The 17223-nt window shown below is 58.3% G+C and overlaps 3 protein-coding genes across 10 annotated transcripts; 2 read left to right on the forward strand and 1 right to left on the reverse strand.

Moving 5' to 3' along the window:
• Positions 1-1835: 1835 nt before the first annotated feature.
• TRADD (TNFRSF1A associated via death domain) lies at positions 1836-8467 on the reverse strand. The gene is made up of 6 exons (XM_052655669.1): positions 8293-8467; positions 7697-8197; positions 4240-4398; positions 3070-3347; positions 2789-2987; positions 1836-2653 (listed from the first exon to the last, which is right to left on the reverse strand). Exons 3-6 carry the CDS (start codon positions 4388-4390, stop codon positions 2343-2345), a joined length of 939 nt encoding a protein of 312 aa, XP_052511629.1. The 5' UTR covers positions 4391-4398; positions 7697-8197; positions 8293-8467; the 3' UTR covers positions 1836-2342.
• On the forward strand, positions 7775-11459 carry FBXL8 (F-box and leucine rich repeat protein 8). Its single transcript, XM_052655668.1, has 3 exons — positions 7775-7915; positions 9421-9590; positions 10151-11459. The coding sequence occupies exons 2-3, from the start codon at positions 9439-9441 to the stop codon at positions 11121-11123; spliced, it is 1125 nt and encodes a 374-aa protein (XP_052511628.1). The 5' UTR covers positions 7775-7915; positions 9421-9438; the 3' UTR covers positions 11124-11459.
• A 523-nt stretch (positions 11460-11982) lies between these two features.
• Positions 11983-16757, forward strand: HSF4 (heat shock transcription factor 4). 8 transcript variants are annotated; one of them, XM_052655330.1, is made up of 13 exons: positions 11983-12184; positions 12826-12934; positions 13024-13151; positions 13244-13368; positions 13630-13705; positions 13838-13902; positions 14420-14516; positions 14767-14894; positions 15017-15244; positions 15735-15840; positions 15939-16004; positions 16090-16210; positions 16444-16757. In XM_052655330.1, exons 1-13 carry the CDS (start codon positions 12062-12064, stop codon positions 16593-16595), a joined length of 1524 nt encoding a protein of 507 aa, XP_052511290.1. In that variant the 5' UTR covers positions 11983-12061; the 3' UTR covers positions 16596-16757. The 8 variants fall into 8 exon arrangements, with proteins under 8 accessions (XP_052511290.1, XP_052511291.1, XP_052511294.1 ...); XM_052655331.1 differs by having other exon boundaries at positions 16141-16210; XM_052655334.1 differs by having other exon boundaries at positions 14496-14516; positions 15121-15244.
• The last annotated feature ends 466 nt before the right edge of the window (positions 16758-17223 follow it).

Genomic DNA, 17223 nt, shown 5'->3' on the forward strand with positions numbered 1-17223 from the left:
CCCCCCCCAGGCCATCCTTGGAAGTGCCTCTTTTCTGTGTACCAGGAGCCCTGGTTCCCCAGGTACATGCAGCCTTCCTTTCTCCTGGTTCTGCCATGCCCACCAGCAGACACACCACACACACAAGGACCAAGACGACTGCTTGCTCAGTTCTCACAGCCCTGGCAGCAGCTGTCATGGGTCATGCCCAGATGGGGGTTCTCCTTCTCAGGGAGTCAGGTGACTCGCCCAGGATCAGACAGACAGAAGGTAAGAGCACTGCCCAGGACTTCGGGAATTCCATCCAGGACTCGTTCCTCTGTCCTCCCTTGCTCCTCTCCCTACCCATCCTCAGGGTACAGGAGAGGGGGCCAACCCTGTCTGCTTTAACTTCACAGGTGAGCACTTCAATCTGTCTCTGCAGAAGCAGTTCTGAGTCCTCTAGTCCCTAGTGGCCCAGGCCAGCATAGCCTCCTGCAGGAGGAAATCACCATGCCTGGGCCCACTGCAGGCCAGACAGGCTGGCGGGGATTGGTTCAGCTTGGGGAACTCCAGAAGTAGGTCAGTGTGCAAAGGGTTTGATCGGAACCCAGGCGGGCAGAGTTGAAGACTGAGAGGCCAGACCTTGCCCAGCTATGCTGCCACCTCTCTCTCCCTGGAACTCAGAGCCTCCTGGCCCCACACAGTGGGGCCTGGAGTAGACAACCCCACCCCCACCCCCACCCCGGAGTTTCTGAGGGCAGACTAGGGAACCAACACTGCTACCCAGCGCCATCTTCTTTCCCAGTGGTGACTGCTCCTTCTGACTTCTTCCCACCAATGTTCTCCCTTCCAAAATAAATCCTCCATCCTGGGCCTCACCCTCCTGCTCACAGACTTTTCAGGAGTCCTCTCCTATCTGTGGCTTTCCCTACGGCTTCCACTCCCATCCCTCCTGTGGTCTGGTATCAGGCTGTCCCCACTATGTCCCAGAAACAGCCTCCACCTAGTAACCTTTTCCCTGACTCCAGTGGACACTCCTTGGCCTTCACAAATTCTCAGCCTCCGTCACAGCAGGTACAGCCATTCTTCTGTCTTCCAATCTGGTTTTCTTCCTTCCTCTTTGGGTTGCTCTTTTTTCCAGTTGGTGTCCTTCAGGACCTCCCCCTGGGCTGTCCCACCTACTCCCACCTGTACGTTTCAGAGTCCTTACACTTGACCCTCTCCTGAACTCAAAACTACAGCTCTAGCTATCCTTGAACTCCTGGTGTTCGACAGGAACATTACGCCCAGCTTGTCCCAAACAGAGCAAGCGCTTCACCTTCCCCAGGGCCCCTATTTCAGCAAGCAGATCCCACCTCCCATCTAACTGGAAACTCAGAAACTCTGGAGTGCTCTCCTCATTCAGTGTCACCAGGCCTGTTGTCCTTTGTCCTAAACAACTCTCAGTGTTCATCCTTTCCCTCCATCTCTGCTACCAACTGCCTCAGCCTGGGGACTGTACTCTCTCCCTCTGAATCCTCACTCCCAGCCTGAACTGTCAAACCCCTTTAAAGGCCTCTCACTTGCCTCTGGATAAAATCCAAACTCTTGTAAAATGCCTCTGCCTCCCCCACTCTCCAATAGGTCTCTGCAAATCCACCCACTCCTAGATCCAGCCACTGTAAACCTTCTGTTCTAACACCCCCTCCCTCTCACCTTCCTCAAGACTTCACCTGAGGCTGGCCATGTCAAGAATACTGCCCTTCTCTCATTCCACCCCCCACCAATAGTCACACTCATTTCTCCCCAAGGAAGCCTAACCCCTAACCTGGGTTAGGCCCCTGCTCAGGTTCCCACAATGCCTTGTATTCTTCACATCCAAAAAATGGGTAGTATTTTATTACTTTATATTCAGAGTTGCACACTGAGTGTGAACTAACGACAGACAAGAATTGTGTGTTTTGTTCACCACAGTATTTGCAGCACCCAGGATGATGCCTAGGATACAGCAGGTCCTGAATGAATAATAATGAGTGAAGAGGTAAAGTCTGGCTGAAAGCCCTTTGTCTAGGGTGGAAGAAGGTGAAGCAGACCTTGCAGCACGCCTGTTCGAGATACTAGGATAGAGACCCACTCACTCTGCTCTATCCTAGTATCTAGAACACAACGCCCAGTGGCACCCCCCAGACATGGTGGGTGCTTGTCTGGCTCCTGGAGAGGGCCGCCATCATCTCTGCGCAGCAGCTCCAGCAGCTCAGCTAAGTGGGGTTGCTAAGTGTGGTCTCAGAGTCGCATGGTGGACAAGAGGTCAGCAGTAGCAGCAGGAGGGACCCTACGGTCATCCAGGTTCTCCAAACCCTGACTGGGCAACTGACCGACCTCCCCTTTCTCTGGTACTTGGCCTAGACCAGGCTGCCCTCAGGATTCGCCAGGCCCAGCAAGTCCTCCGCCAGGCTGGTGAGCTCGTTCTCCTCGAGAGCCTCCACCAGGCGCTGCAGCGTGGCGCGGCGGCCCTCGGCCTGCACAAAGCGCCGCAGCAGCTGGAAGGCCTGCTCGTACAGCCCTTCGCGCTCGTATTCATAGGCCAGTGAGTCCAGCGCCGGGTCCCGCAGCGCGCGGCAGCTGCGCTGCAGAGAGCGCCCCACCTTGCGCCACTTGAGGCCCACGGAGCGGGCGAACTTCTGTTGATCCTGCAGGTTCAGCGGCCGGTTCACTGCAGAGAGAGTGGGGAGGGAGTGAGCTCGGGATACCCTTCCATCCCCGCCATGACTACCCCGTCCAGACCTCGCCCCTCCCCAAGCTTCATCCTCCTGAGGATCCTGCCTTTCCCTCTCTTCGGGAGTCTCACCTATGGGCTGACCCTGGAACAAAAAAGTCGGGCCAGGCGGCGGTGGTGGCGGTTTCTCCTCCGGCAGAGAAGGTGCCAGAGACTGCGAGGGGGCTGGAGTGCCTTGCACATCGCTCCCTTGGCCCGCCGCCGAGCCGCACGTCAGATTCCTGAGCGCATCCTCCAACTCGGTGAGTTCCTCATCCCGGAGCCGGTCAGGCTAAAGAGGAGAGTGTGGCGTCGGTGGAGGTCTCCGCAGCGAATTCCCGCCCCACCCTACACTGGCCCCAGCCCGGCCGCACCTTCTGGGCGCATATGCAGTTCAAACAGCGCTCCTCGTCGGTCAGCAAGGCATCCAGCTGCTCGGCGCCAGCGCGCAGCTCCAGTTGTAACGGCACCGAGTTCAGGGCCAGTGCCTGAGCCAGGCACCCTTGCAGCGTGGCTCGCAGCGCCCCCTCGCGGTAGGCGCGGAGGAAGCGGCTGCACACCAGGCGCCCGCTGAAACGCAGTTGCACGATCAACTGCGGATCACTGCGGTGGATCTTGAGCATCTGCAGCACGTCGGGGCTCCCGCCACTCTCTGCGGAGGGGGCCAGTCAGGCGCCATGCGGTCGCCATGCGGGGCCATGCTCCATGAGGCCAGAGAAGGAATGAAGCCTGAGATGAGATGCCTACCCCATCCCCAGACACTTACAGGCGCGGGTATACCCCAGAGCTCCCGGCTGGGAAGCAGAATGATGAGGCAAACAGCAACAACCCAGAATAAAGGCCAGGACGTATCACAGGGATCACCCTGAGACGGAGTGGGTGCCACTCTCGCTGCATCCCTGAAGCCTCAAATGAGGGTTGGCAAAAGGGACGTGGAAGAGACTGCTGCATAGAAAGGGGCGTTTTTGCCCCAGGCAGCGAAGACCTCTGGGTAGGCAGCTGGCCATGCAGTGGGCGGGAGGTTTCAGGTCTTCCGCCTCCTAGTACTGCTTCCCCTCTCCCAAGGAGAGGGGCTCGCACTGTTCTGAGGCTGGGGCCAGATCCCCCAACCTCCTGTGGCCTCTGCCCTGAGATGGGAAAAGTAGGCTGCAAAGGGAGGTACTGGGGAAGGGTCTTGGGCAAGGAGTGCTGCAGTGAGAGAGGAAAAGGAGAGAGAGAGTGTAAGATTAGCAGAAAGCAGTGAGCAGGCGGCCTGAGTGGGGGGGGCGGTGCATGGAGTAGGGGGATATTAGTGCACACATAGGTAGACTACACACAGACACAGGGTCACAAGTCTATACCGAAGGGCACTTATGCGTACCAGAGAAGAAAGACTCTACATAACCGGGCATCCTCCTGTCATCCCCAAGGAATCTTTTCCTCAAAGCAGTGATTAAGCACAAGCCCATAGAGTTGAAGAGGTAGGGGTGGGTTTCAGTCCCTGGCCCCGCCCACAAAAGCCCCAGGCCGCCCTTTCTTCCCCAAGTGCCTGCCCAGCCACACACCTGCCAGGGCAGTCCGGAGAGCCCTGTACATTCCCACTTTCTGCTGCTGGTGAGCGTAGGCATCGGACAAGACCACTTTGTCCAGCGAGGACTCCACAAACAGGTATGCACTGCCCACCCACTCCTCAAGCCCATTTGGCCCAGCTGCCATCTTGCCTCCTGGGGACAGAAATAGGCATTCAGATCACCCCCCGGCCCAGCCCTGGAGACAGCTTTCCAGTCCCACGTGGCCCAGCTGTCCCCACCCAGCTGGCACACTTGTGAAGGTAAATTCATAATCCCCTAGGCAGCTCCTTTTGCTTCTGGTCCCAGCTCGGCTAAGAGCTGTAGTCAGGACTGTCCCTCCACTGCCTTCTCTGAGAAAGAGCCCAGGGTCGCAGGGGTGAGACAGGAGAGGGACACTGTTGCAGTAAAAGGAAAGAAGTTCTGCCCCCCTCCTCAGGGCAGGGTGTCTCTCTTTTCAAAGCTGACTGGAGACACCCTCCTCCTGGATGGTGTCTACGCCCCACAGCACAAGCAGACTCATGTCCTGGTATGCCTTCAGTTCAAATTTGAGGATCCCTGCAGGAGAAGGCAATGGCAACCCACTCCAGTCCTCTTGCCTGGAAACTCCCATGGATGGAGGAGCCTGGTAGGCTGCAGTCCATGGGGTCGCGAAGAGTCTGACACGACTGAGTGACTTCACTTTCACTTTTCACTTTCATGCATTGGAGAAGGAAATGGCAACCCACTCGAGCGTTCTTGCCTGGAGGATCCCAGGGACGGGGGAGCCTGGTGGGCTGCCGTCTCTGGGGTCGCACAGAGTCGGACATGTAACAGGCGATGCAGCGGCGGCAGCAGGGATCCCAGAGCCCCCCACTTAGGTTTCTTCTCAGGCATTCCTGCTGTACCTCCTGGTTTCACTTCAAAGGACACCTGTAGTTTGCACCTGCCTAGATTCTCTACCACAGTCCTGACTGACCTCTGGGGACTTCCCTCTACCCTTTTCTCAATCCACAGCCTTGTTGGAAGGACCAACCTTGCTCCTGACGTCCAGCCTAGCCAATCTGGATCTTCCATTCACCTTCCTGAAATGGTTTGTTCTGAGTTGGGCATAGGATTCATATTGGACCTATCAGAATCAACCTGCAATTTGGGCTTCCCTGGTGGCTCAGTCAGTAAAGTGTCTGCCTTCAATGCAGGAGACCTGGGTTCAATCCCTGAGTTGGGAAGATCCCCTGGAGAAGGAAATGGCAACCCACTCCAGTATTCATGCCTGGAGAATCCCATGGAAGGAGCCTGGTGGCTAGTCTATGGACTGTCAGACACGACTTAGCAACTAAACCGATAGGAAAGAGGAACAAGTTTCCCTTTCCTATCTTGAAGCTGAGCTAGAAGGAAGGGAAGGTCTCCTTTGCTGTTCTCAGCCTGACTGAGAATGAAACTGGCATAGAAAGCTACAGAGCCAAGAGCTGAAGAAGTGTACCCCTAACCACACCATGTCCGCAGCTCTAGGTGCATCTTGGACTTTTCTGTTATGTGAATTAAATCATTCCTTTTTAGTCTCAAGTCTTTTAGTCTCTTGTCTGATGCCATTCAAGTTGTTCTGATACAGGCTCCTTCTCTGTCCAAACACAGTCAAGGCCCTTGGCATTAGCATCTCCTCAATCTATCTTCAACAAAATCCTAGTTCTAGATCAAGGAGCAAAACTCTCAGTCAGGGAGCCATGGCACTGGCCTGAAAGTTGCCTCCCAGCTACAGCACTATGAGCGACAGGTGGAGAACTGCCCTGCCTCTTCCTTCAGACCTTACCTGAGGCAACATTATACCCTTTTCCTAGAAAAATGGGTTCAAGGGAATTCCCTGGTGGTCCGGTGGTTAGGACTCGGTGCTTTCGCTGCCAAGGGCCTGGGTTCAATCCCTGGTCAGGGAACTAAGATCCCTCAAGCTGTGAGGTACAGCTGGCAAATTTAAAAAATAGTAATAAAGGAAAAGAGAAATAGCACCCTCCACTTTCACCCAGACCTGGCAGGAAGAATGATACCTGATAACCCTACCCTGAGTTTGAGCACAGGGAACATATCTTTTGACCAGCTCCCCTCATAATCTTTTGGTAGAAAACTTACTAATACTTGTGTGTTTATCCAAAACAATAGAAATTAACAAAAAAAATTAGCATTGTTTATTTGTCTTGGGGAAGGGGAAGATTGGTGTTTTTATTTTCATTTAAATATTCCACTTTATGCAAAATAGAGACATTTCTTTTGTATTAAAAAGGCATATTTGTTTTTCTTAAAAAGCAAAACAAAACAAAAACAGGGTAGATGACAAGTGGGACCAAGAGCAGTAGAGAGACAAGTGGGAAGTCCTGGGGTATTGGCCCAGAGTGGAGAAGTGGGAACCTGGCCCCAAAACATTTCCTCTTTCACATCTTCTTAGCCCCTTGACTGGAGGGTGCTGACCCCATAGGGTGGGTAAGTAAGGGCAGGACCAGACAGTCCTCTGCCCAACTGGCCAGCCTGCAGGACACTGCAAACCAAGAGGAGGGGGAATCTCTGTCATACTCTCTAGGACTGTAACGGGAGAAGTCAAACAGCCTGATAACTGTTGAGAAGTGGCAGGGGTGGGGCGGGGTGAGAGGCGGGCCTTGGCTCGCTAAGCCCCCTTGAGAACTGTGTCCCTTCACAGAAGCCCCTCCTCGGGAAGCCCCGCGCCCCACCCACCTGGAGTCCGCCTCTCTACCAGCGGGGCTCGCTGGGGTCCTGGGAACCCTTAGTTGGGCTGAGATCGTAAGGGACACATGGGTACCGACTCAGGAAAATATGCCCCTGCCATCGGTAGCCAGCCGGCGCAGCGCTCCATTAACACTGACAGAGGATGAGATGGTTGGGTGGCATCATTGACTCAGTGGACATGAGTTTGAGGAAACTCTGAGAGATGGTGAAGGACAGGGAAGCCTGGCGTGCTACAATCCACGGGGTACGACTTAGCGACTGAACAGTAACAGTCCTGAGTAGCTCCACTTCTGGCCGGCTAGGCGGTGACGACCTGCAGGCGTGGCCTCTCAAGGACTGAAAAGCTGCTAGTCCCAGCATCTACTCAAGCAGAGCCTCTCAGAGCTCTAGAGGGGAGCTCCCCGGCCTCCCACTAGCCCACCCTCCTGCTGGAGTTTCGCTTGCTACTGGCTCTAACCGGCAAGGGGTTTCTCTTGAATGTCTGTTCAGAACCGGCACCACCCCGTCCTCTCACCCACAGGGCCCTGCCGCCCCTTGAAAGCCCCTATGGGACAAGGCACTCGCAGGGGTCAGCGTCGGTACCCTCGCTCCAGCCTCCAACGGAAACAGCCCAATAGGCCACCACCACCACCACCTGACCCGAGCAGCCACGGGTGACAAGCGCACCGCGCCCGTGCTCCTGAGCCAGGATCCGCCTCGGCTCCTGCCAGCAACGGAAAGCCCACCCACCCTCTGCACTAACCTGGCCGCCTGGGCCCGGCCTGGATTCCCACGCCCGCCGGCTTCCACTGGACTCGCGCTGCTTCCGGGTGTGCGCGGAGCGCAGGGGCGGCACCCCAGTCCGAGCCGCCCCGTCCGTCCCGGCGTCCCGCCCCCCGGGTTCCCCGCGGTTCCTTCCCGCCACCGTCCTCTGCGGCCAGTACCCAGCCTCTGGGCAAAGCCCACCCGATCCGCTGCGCAGGTAAGACACTGGCGCCTGAGGTCAAACAGCAGGCAGAACTGCCCGCGCCAAGGGACTTCGAGGACTTGCGGTTCTTACGAGGCCGGAGGGCCTTAGGGTGAGAGCCGATCCTCTTCCTCCAGCGGGTAACGGATGGAGCAACGAGGGGGCGTCCCCTTCTGGGTTGGTCGAGGTCCTCTGATTCTACCTGACAGTCTGAACTGGGTGCTAAGTTCAAGCGTGGCGGAGGGTATCAGAAACTCCCGGGTACTCGAGACACAAATTCCAGCAGGGACAGTTAGCCTAGAAAATAGAAAATTGGCCAGTGGCGTCAAACGTTCTGTACGAAAACCTTTAAGCACCTTAAACTAAAATTGGCAACTTCAAAAAGGACGCACAGTCTCCAACAAAGGCCGCGCTCTGATGTGGGTCTGCGGAATTCCAGTGGAGCCTAAACCGCCTGGGCTGCTCGGGGTTCAGGATCGGAATTTGAATCCAGAGTCCTTCAGGCCCCCACAACCCCAAGATTTTCTCTGCCTCGCTGGCCTCTCATTGGAAGAACCCATGTTGTCTCCCCCAGTGAAGAGGAGGAAGGAGCCTCCCTTCTCCTTGCGTATTCAGCTATGCCCCACCCGCACCTCTGCTTCCTGATTGGCTCCTGCACCCTGCCAATTAAAAGTTTTCCTTAATGTTCCCGCCCTATTAACCCTGCCGTCACTCTCTAGTGACGGGTGGGACTAGGACCGGGTTTCTCAACTTGGGACCTGTGGCATACACCTGCACGTGTTGAAATTCATATTCCTGGGCCCTACTGTTTGAGGAGAGCTTGATTTAGTAGGTGGGGCCATGAAATCTGTAGTATGAACAAATGTCCGGGTGATTCTGGTGCCCAGCGCCCTTTTAGAAGCCATTTCAATGGCCCTTGGTGCTTGGGCTCCATCGTTCCCTAAGTACTCAGGGTCTAAGTTGGGAGGCAAGCAGTTCAGTGATCTCTATAAGACTAGTCCGGGCTCTCTGGCCGCTGTGATGGTGCTTTAGAGGGAGACTGGGACGAGGGGTTGGGGAAGACGTGGTGGCCTGGAGTCAGGGCCTGGGCAATGGCCCTCCAACTTCCTCAGAGAAGACTGGTTACTAGGAGAAAGATCTGACAGCATCGTCCCAAATCCGGGTATTTGGTTTTATCAACCTGGTGCATGGATCGTGGTTGAGTTCCTCCTAATAGAATATTATAAAACGTGGATTTGTTCAACAAGTGAGAACATAGTTTAAAGAAGAATCAGAAATGCTCGGCATCCCAGGCAGATTTAATGGGTCTGAGATCTGTGTACACAGTCCCAGGCTTGGTTTAATAGCTTGGTTACATCTCTGCTGTCACGGTCTTGAAATCCTCGATAATATTTTAAACAGAGAGACCCACATTTTCATTTTGCACTGGGCTCTGCAAATTTACATAGCGGATCCTGGGCCCCAAGCATTTCTGCACATAGGCTCCAGGTGTTCCCCTCAATACTGTGGCCTTCCTGCAGGGGGGCCCCCACCTGGCCATGGCCGAGCCTGGAGAACAGCTGCCGGAGGAGGTGCTGGTGCTCATCTTCCGCCACCTGCCCCTGCCTGACCGCGCTGCTGCAGCGAGGGTCTGCAGAGCTTGGGCTGCCGCTGCCACCTGCAGCGCTGTGTGGCACGACACGAGCATCAGGTGAGCAGGTTCTTCCCCCTCCCACCTTCTCCCAGTCTTGGTAGAGTCAGAGGTTGGGGAGATGCAGTGACTCTTCCTCATATTAAAAAGCGTCATTTCTAACACTGGCCACCTACTGTGTACCAACCAGTGTTCTAAGGGCCTTACGTATACCAATCTTTCTAATCCTCACAAACACTTTATGTGATGTACGGGTAGTATTATTATCTCCATCGCACAGATAAAATTTGAGCCAGAGAGATTTAACTACTTCCTCACTCTACTGAGAAATGACAGGCAGAATGTGAATGCGGCTGCCCACAGGCCCCGCCCCGCCTCCTGAAAGGCCAATGAGAAAGCCCATTTTCTAAAATATCCCGGCTCTCTCTGGCAAGGTTTCAACTGGCGGCAGATGCGTCTGAAGGAAGGGATAGGGTTCCCTCCTAGCTTACCTAGGAGTGACCAGGCACGGTCGGAACAGGGAGGTGTGTGGGTAGGGGGCAGGAAGTGGGGATGGTAACCGGAACCCAGAGAGAGGGACTTGGCCAGCCATGCCTTTTCTCCACCACTCTACCCCCAAGTTGCGATTGTGAGCTGGAAGGCATGCTGCCGCCGTATCTGTCCGCCTGCCTTGACCACGTTCAGAATCTATGGCTGGAATTTGAGCCGTCGAGAAAGTCGAGTCGCCGGGCGGCCACAGACTTACTGGCTGCACTGGCGGGCCGTACCCCCGGGCTGCGAGGCCTGTGCCTGGAATGCCGTGGAGAAAAGCCGCTCTTCGACGCCGGCCGCGACGTCCTGGACGCGGTACACGCCCTCTGTGGGGCGGCCCGCGCGCTGCGCCACCTCGACCTGCGGCGCCTGCCCTTCTCACTGGACGACGCGCTGGTGCTGCAGGTGGCACATGGCTGTCCGGAGCTCCGCAGCCTTTTTCTGGATAACAGAACGCTGGTGGGCAGCGTAGGACCGGGGTCCGTGCTCGAGCTACTAGAGGCCTGTCCCTGCCTGCGCGCCCTTGGCCTGCACCTGGCCAGCCTGTCGCGCACCGCGCTCGAGGCACTGGCGGCGCCAGAGCGCGCGCCTTTCGAGCTCCTCGCCCTGCGGTGCGCGTGTCCGGAAGACGCACGCGCGCGCCCCCTGCCTGATGAAGCCTGGGCCGCGTTGAGCCGCCGCCACCCGGGACTGGAGGTAGAGCTGGAGCTAGAGCCGGTGCTGCCTGCAGAGAGCGTGACGCGCGTCCTGCAGCCGGCCGTACCGGTGGCTGCGCTGCGCCTCAGCCTCTCTGGGGACACCGTAGGCCCAGTGCGCTTCGCGGCGCGCCACTACGCCGCAACATTGCGCGCGCTTGAGGTGCGCGCCGCCGCCTCGGCCGAGCTGGACGCCGCACTGGAGGAGCTGGCAGCTCGCTGCGCGGGCCTGCGCGAGGTGCACTGCTTCTGCGTGGTGCGACCTTCCGTGCTGCACGCCTTCCGCGCGCGCTGCCCGCGCCTGCGCAGCTACACGCTCAAGCTAACGCGGGAGCCCCATCCCTGGCGGCCCACGCTTGTGGCGTGATGGGACAAACGCTCTTTCCGCTCCCTGCGGACGTGTGTCCTCTGAAATGCTGCGTGGGTTTGCCCAGGGGCGGGCCAGCTGCCCGCCCTCTCCTCTGTTACTCTTGCCTCTTGTCCCTCTCGAGGACTGGAGCTTATGGAGTGGCGTTGGTACCGGTCCAGGGCACCCTGAGCCCACTCGTTGCTTTCAACATCTGCAGACACTCACTGTCCCTGCAGTACACAGATCACCCTTCTCCAATCCCAGTCCTCTGCAAACGTGTCGCTAGCTCGGCGGCCCTGGCGTGGGGGGAGGGAGGGCACTGGCTCAAGTTGTGCCTCAGGGGGTGTATTAGTGCCTTCGGAGTGTGAAATAAACAAATCAAGCATTATCTCTGCGTCCTGTGAAAGGCCAGGTCTGCTCTGAACTGACAAGCTGGAAGAGGGGTAGGGAGGGTTTGAGACCTCAAGGTCCATTTCTACCGGTGCGGCTGCAGCGGTCAGGGTCAGGGTCCTGGCATCTTCGGAATGACAGCGTCCCAGGTTCCGCGGGAGGGTGTCTGCTTCTCCTCCCCACCCTCGCCCGCTCCTATCTGCCCCTCTACCGCTTGGCTGTGCCCATTCCATTGCTTTCCCAGCCTACATCAGGCTGTGTACGCTCGATTTCTCCCAAAGAACACAAGAGCAAACAGCGGGCCTGAGTAGGGTGCGACTCGAACTCAGGTCTCCCTCCCTCCTGCACCCTGCACCCACGCACATCCGATCCCATACTGCCCTTTCGGTCCGCTGGTGGTGCGGCCGCGGCCAGAGCCCCGCCCCGCCAGTTCGCACGTGGCCCCCGCCTGACCCGGCGCCGGGAGGCGGAGTAGGGCGGGGCAGGCGGCAAACGCAGCACTTTCCGCGGCTTTGACAAGCCCGCGGCGGCCTGGCCCGAGCGCTTAACGAGGCCGAGACTGCGCCATGCAGGAAGCGCCGGCCGCGCTGCCCACGGAGCCGGGCCCCAGCCCAGTGCCTGCCTTCCTCGGCAAGTTATGGGCGCTGGTGGGCGACCCGGGCACCGACCACCTGATCCGCTGGAGCCCGGTGAGGGCTGGGGCCCCTCGACTTCCTCAGTGGTCCCCGGGATTCTTCCACGTTAGTGAACGTCCACGCTCATCAACCCCTGCCTGGGACGGGGTTATGGGTCCCTTAATTCAGCCGTCTAGGGTAGGCGACGGCTTGGGCGGGGGTTGTGATATTGGAGATGGAGGTGAGGCGACTTCCTTCGGGCAGAGGAAAGGGTAGGAGCCTTCTGAAGGAGACCCAGCACCCGAAGGATCTTTGAGGTCTTCTAGTTCCCACCCTATCCCATCAGACAGATGGGAAAAGAGAGACCAGGAGAAAGGAAGGGCTAGGTCTGATTCTAACTCAGAGTCACAACGCGGGTCTGGGAGCCGTCTGGGTCTGGAACCCAAGTCTGGCTTCTGCATCTCCTCCTACAGAACCGAGTAGGGAGTCTGGGTGGGCTGGGATAGAGGTTCACTGTGGTCGCCCCGGGATAGGCCTCAGAGCTGGTTCCTGCCCGGCCTCGTCCCACGTCCCCATGAACTGCAGCCTCGGTCTCCAGAGTGAGTGCGAGTTTGTGTGCGCGCGCCAGACCACTGGCTTGGCCGTGGGCGGGCACCACTCACTGTGTCGTCTGGTCTCCGCCCGCACCGTGAGTGGGCGGGCGGTGCTCTCCTCAGAGCGGCACCAGCTTCCTCGTGAGCGACCAGAGCCGCTTCGCCAAGGAGGTGCTGCCCCAATACTTCAAGCACAGCAACATGGCAAGCTTCGTGCGGCAACTCAATATGTGTGAGTCCCTAGGGCCTAGTGGGAATCAAGCGTGGGTGACTTGGTTCGCGGGGACTTAGCAACTTACGCCCCCGCGCCCCACTCCCTAGACGGTTTTCGGAAGGTGGTGAGCATCGAGCAGGGTGGCCTGCTGAGACCCGAACGGGATCACGTCGAGTTCCAGCACCCGAGCTTCGTACGCGGCCGAGAGCAACTGCTGGAACGCGTGCGCCGCAAGGTTAGGGGCGGCCAGCAGTGACCAGCGAACCCGGGTGGAAGTGGGACAGCTATTTCGTGCGACCCTTACCTGAGAGAGCCTCCCACCTTCAGGTGCCCGCGCTGCGCGGCGACGACGGCCGCTGGCGCCCCGAGGACCTGGGCCGGCTGCTGGGCGAGGTGCAGGCTTTTCGGGGAGTGCAGGAGAGCACCGAGGCGCGGCTGCGGGAACTCAGGCAGTGCGGGGGGCGGGGGCGGAGGAGAATGGGGAGGGAGAAGGGGGGCTCTGGGCGCGAGGACACTGGCTTCTAGACGATTCTGGGCAGCTCCTTCCTCTTTTGTGCCTCGGCGCCTCCTGAAAGAAGAGCTGTGGCAGTCTCTTAACTATGGATGGACGACCATCCGAGTGGGCGCGGGCGCGGGCCTGCCATTCTGGGGGTGGGAGTGGTGACCCGGCGAACTCTCAGATGCCTCAGCACCCTCCCACGCCTTTTCCCCAGGCAGAACGAGATACTGTGGAGGGAGGTGGTCACGCTGCGGCAGAGCCACGGTCAACAGCATCGGGTCATCGGCAAGGTGTTCCTCTCCCCCGACCCCACTCCTGAACGTACCCCCCACAACGCCTAGTCCTGGAAGCCCCCTGGAAGTATCTTGTTAGAGTGAGGGGCAAGGCCCCAAAGATGAGTTAACCCTTTGTTTCCTTTTCAGCTGATCCAGTGCCTCTTTGGGCCACTTCAGGCTGGGTCTGGCAGCACAGGAGCTAAGAGGAAGCTGTGAGTGAGAACCCCAGAGACGCCCCCACCCCTTCCAGCACCTCCCTGCCAGAGCTCCAGGCGGAACTCCTTCTCCTTCAGAAACCCCTTCACCTGCCTTTCCCCTGCACCACCATCTTCCTCACCCCATGGCCATCTCCCCAAAAGCCCCATTCCAGGGCTTCCCCCCTACCCCTAATTCTACCACCAAAACCCTGACTCTGAGACCCCTCACTTCCAGGACCTTAACCCTGTACTTCCACCCCATGATCCCCTTCCCCTTCACCCCAAAGTATTCCAAGAGCAGAGGGTCTGGGGCCCAAACCAGGCTTCCTCCCTTCCCTCTGCCCCCAAAGGGCCTCCATCTCTGTGGGGGGGAGCCCCTTCTGCCTCCAGCATGTGACTGATGCCCTGGCAACAGGCCTCAGCTCTGCTGACGTGGCTGCTGGGGCCTGTGGGAGGGCGGTGATGCAGGCTGAGGGGCCTGGGAGATGAACCTGCCCAGCCCCCTACCTGTGCTCCTGGCCACCTTGCACAGGTCGCTGATGCTGGATGAGGGGTGCCCAACGCCAGCCAAATTCAATGCCTGCCCCTTACCTGGTGCCCTCCTGCAGGACCCCTACTTTATCCAGTCGGTAGGTTTTTGTTTCTCCTCTCATCTCTCCATAGAGAGCCTGTTCTCTTTCCCCATTCCCCAAAAAGAAGAGATAAAAAAAAATAAATAGAAGAGAAGATGGAGCCTAGCCTCCCTCCCACCAGACCCAGCATGGACCAAGCCTCCCCCCTCAAGCCTTTCTCCTTAGGTCTTGCCCATGTGGTACCAGTCGGGCTCCGAGTCACCCTATGACTTGAGGTGAAGGGCTCAACCTCATCTTCTACTTACAGCCCCTCCCGGAGACCACGCTGGGCCTCAGCAGCCCTCACAGGGCCAGGGGCCCCATCATCTCCGACCTCCCGGAAGACTCTCCTTCCCCTGAAGGAACCAGGCTTTCCCCCTCCAGTGGTGGCAGGAGGTAAGAGGGACTGGAGCTGCCCTCTGGGGAGCTGTGGGGGGCGGGCCTGGCAGCCCAGATGGCTGTGGGGATAGGGGGAGAGGTCAGCGCCAGGGTCTGGTTGAAGCTTTTCTCTGGTGCAGGGAGAAGGGCCTGGCACTGCTCAAAGAAGAGCCAGCCAGCCCAGGGGGGGAAGGCGAGGCCGGGCTGGCCCTGGCCCCAAACGAGTGTGACTTCTGCGTGACAGCACCCCCACCGCTGCCTGTGGCTGTGGTGCAGGCCATCCTGGAGGGGAAGGGGAGCTTCAGCCCTGAGGGGCCCAGGAATGCCCAACAGCCTGAACCAAGAGGCCCCAGGGAGGTTCCTGACAGGTGAGCAGAAAGCCCATTTGTGATTATAAACCTCATGGGCCACTTTTGCAGCTAGACCGGCACTAGCTACTCCTGAAACTTCCCAGCTTTGTCTGTCCCAGGGTGGCTGAGGAGGCAGCCATGATCTGACCTGATTTCGCAGAGTTGCTCTAAGGAGCACCAGCTTCAGAGGCCCCTGGAAAGTGGAAACTTCTCAGTGGCAGGGCTGAGGAGCCTGCATTTTAAATGCCAACACTGGGGCGATTGTAAAGTACATGACAGTTTAAGAACCACTGGAACTGATAAGTGCCTGGGTCGGGGCAGGCACACGACCCAAACCTCAGGCCAAAGGTAGGAGGCAGAAGGTGCTTTCTCTGTGCCCTTCTGTGTGTGTGGGTTGGGAAGTCCTCTTCTAACACTTTCTAGATATTGTCAGATTTAGATCCTGATGTATCCAGGTTCCTTGGAAACCTAATGCAAGGAGTGGCCAACAGCAGTTCTCTGTGCACAGGGGCCCTCTGGACCTGGAGAGGGGAGGCCGGAGCCCAGACAGTCTGCTGCCTCCAATGCTGCTTCGGGCCCCCCCTGAAAGTGTGGAGCCCGCAGGGCCACTGGATGTGAGTACACGTTCAGTGAGGCAGGGGCACAGGGCTCAGTGGGCTCCAGCTGTTTGGGCACCCTGGGGAGGACACCGTTGACCCAGAGCTCCCCCCAGGTGCTGGGCCCCAGCCTCCAAGGGCGGGAATGGACTCTGATGGACTTAGACATGGAGCTGTCCCTGGTAAGATGGGGGTGGGGAGGGTGGTGGGGGTGGGTGTTGAGGGTTGCTCAGCCAAGCCCTTTAGTCCACCACTGTTCTCCCTCAGCCAAAGCCCCAGCTCCCTTCCCCAGCTGCTTCCTGCGGTTCTCTTCTGCAGTTGCAGCCCTTGGTTCCAGAGAAGGGTGAGACTGAGCTGGCAGTTAAGGGGTTAAATTCTCCAGGCCCAGGTAATATATGTGGTGACTCAGGGACCTGGGGGAGACCCCGAGGGGCCTGAGCTATCACGATTGGGTGGGCTGGGCAGTCGATGTTTTGGAGGAAAATCCCCGGAGCAAGAGGGAGAGGTTGAGAGTGGATGTTTCATCCCAACTGACCAGAGGGCAAGGCGAGTGAAGCTCTCCTTCCCCGAAGAAAGGAGATGCCCGTCTCTCCCTGCTGAGTACAGCCCCGCTTCTCCTAGGAAAGGACTCCACACTCGGGGCACCACTCCTGCTGGACATCCCAGCGTCTTTAGGAGGCCCAGCCCTCAGCCTGCCTGGAGCTTTAACCATTTACAGCAGCCCTGAGAGCCGGGCCTCCTACCTGGGCGCGGGAGACAACCCCTCCCCCTGAGACACCCTCCACACCGAAGCCAGCCCTGCTGAGGGGCTGGCCGGCAGTAGCACGCCCCGCTCGGCTTCCTTGAGCTCCCTGGTGGACTCTGAGTGAAGCCCCAGTTACTTGGCAGCCCCTCTCCATTCCCGAGTCCTGCATAAAACCGCATTTTTCCCCTGTGTTTCTGGTCTCTTTCCTTTACCGACCAGGGAGTACCGAAGTCATGGGTGGGGGGTGCCTTTGCCTTCATAGAAACGTCCAAATCTCAGGGCTTTAATGTTAATCGAGGAACCCTTGAAGAGCGGAGGTGCCTCCGAGGCCGAGCTCTCCTTCTTAGGCCCCATCCTCCGGGTGCGAATCCAGGGATGGCGCATGGCCACTGAGACCTCCGGGAATCGGGGGCTTTTAGGGGTCACACCCAGCACCGCAGTGCACCCGCTCTGTGATCTTCAGTAAGCTGGCCTCCTTCTCTGAGCCTTCTCTGTGCAGGCAAAGAGAATGGGTATAAAACTCCTGGGAATTGCTGGGGTACTTGGGTCCGCGGGCTTAACGGTCCCCACCCCGACTCCTCCGGCGCGCCCGGGGTGATGAGGGAAAGCGGACTGCGTAAACGCGGCCAGGCGGTACTCGACCTCTGCGGTCCGCC

The sequence above is a fragment of the Budorcas taxicolor genome, chromosome 18 (genome assembly GCF_023091745.1).
Source record: "Budorcas taxicolor isolate Tak-1 chromosome 18, Takin1.1, whole genome shotgun sequence".
In the NCBI taxonomy this organism is placed as follows: Eukaryota; Metazoa; Chordata; class Mammalia; order Artiodactyla; family Bovidae; genus Budorcas; species Budorcas taxicolor.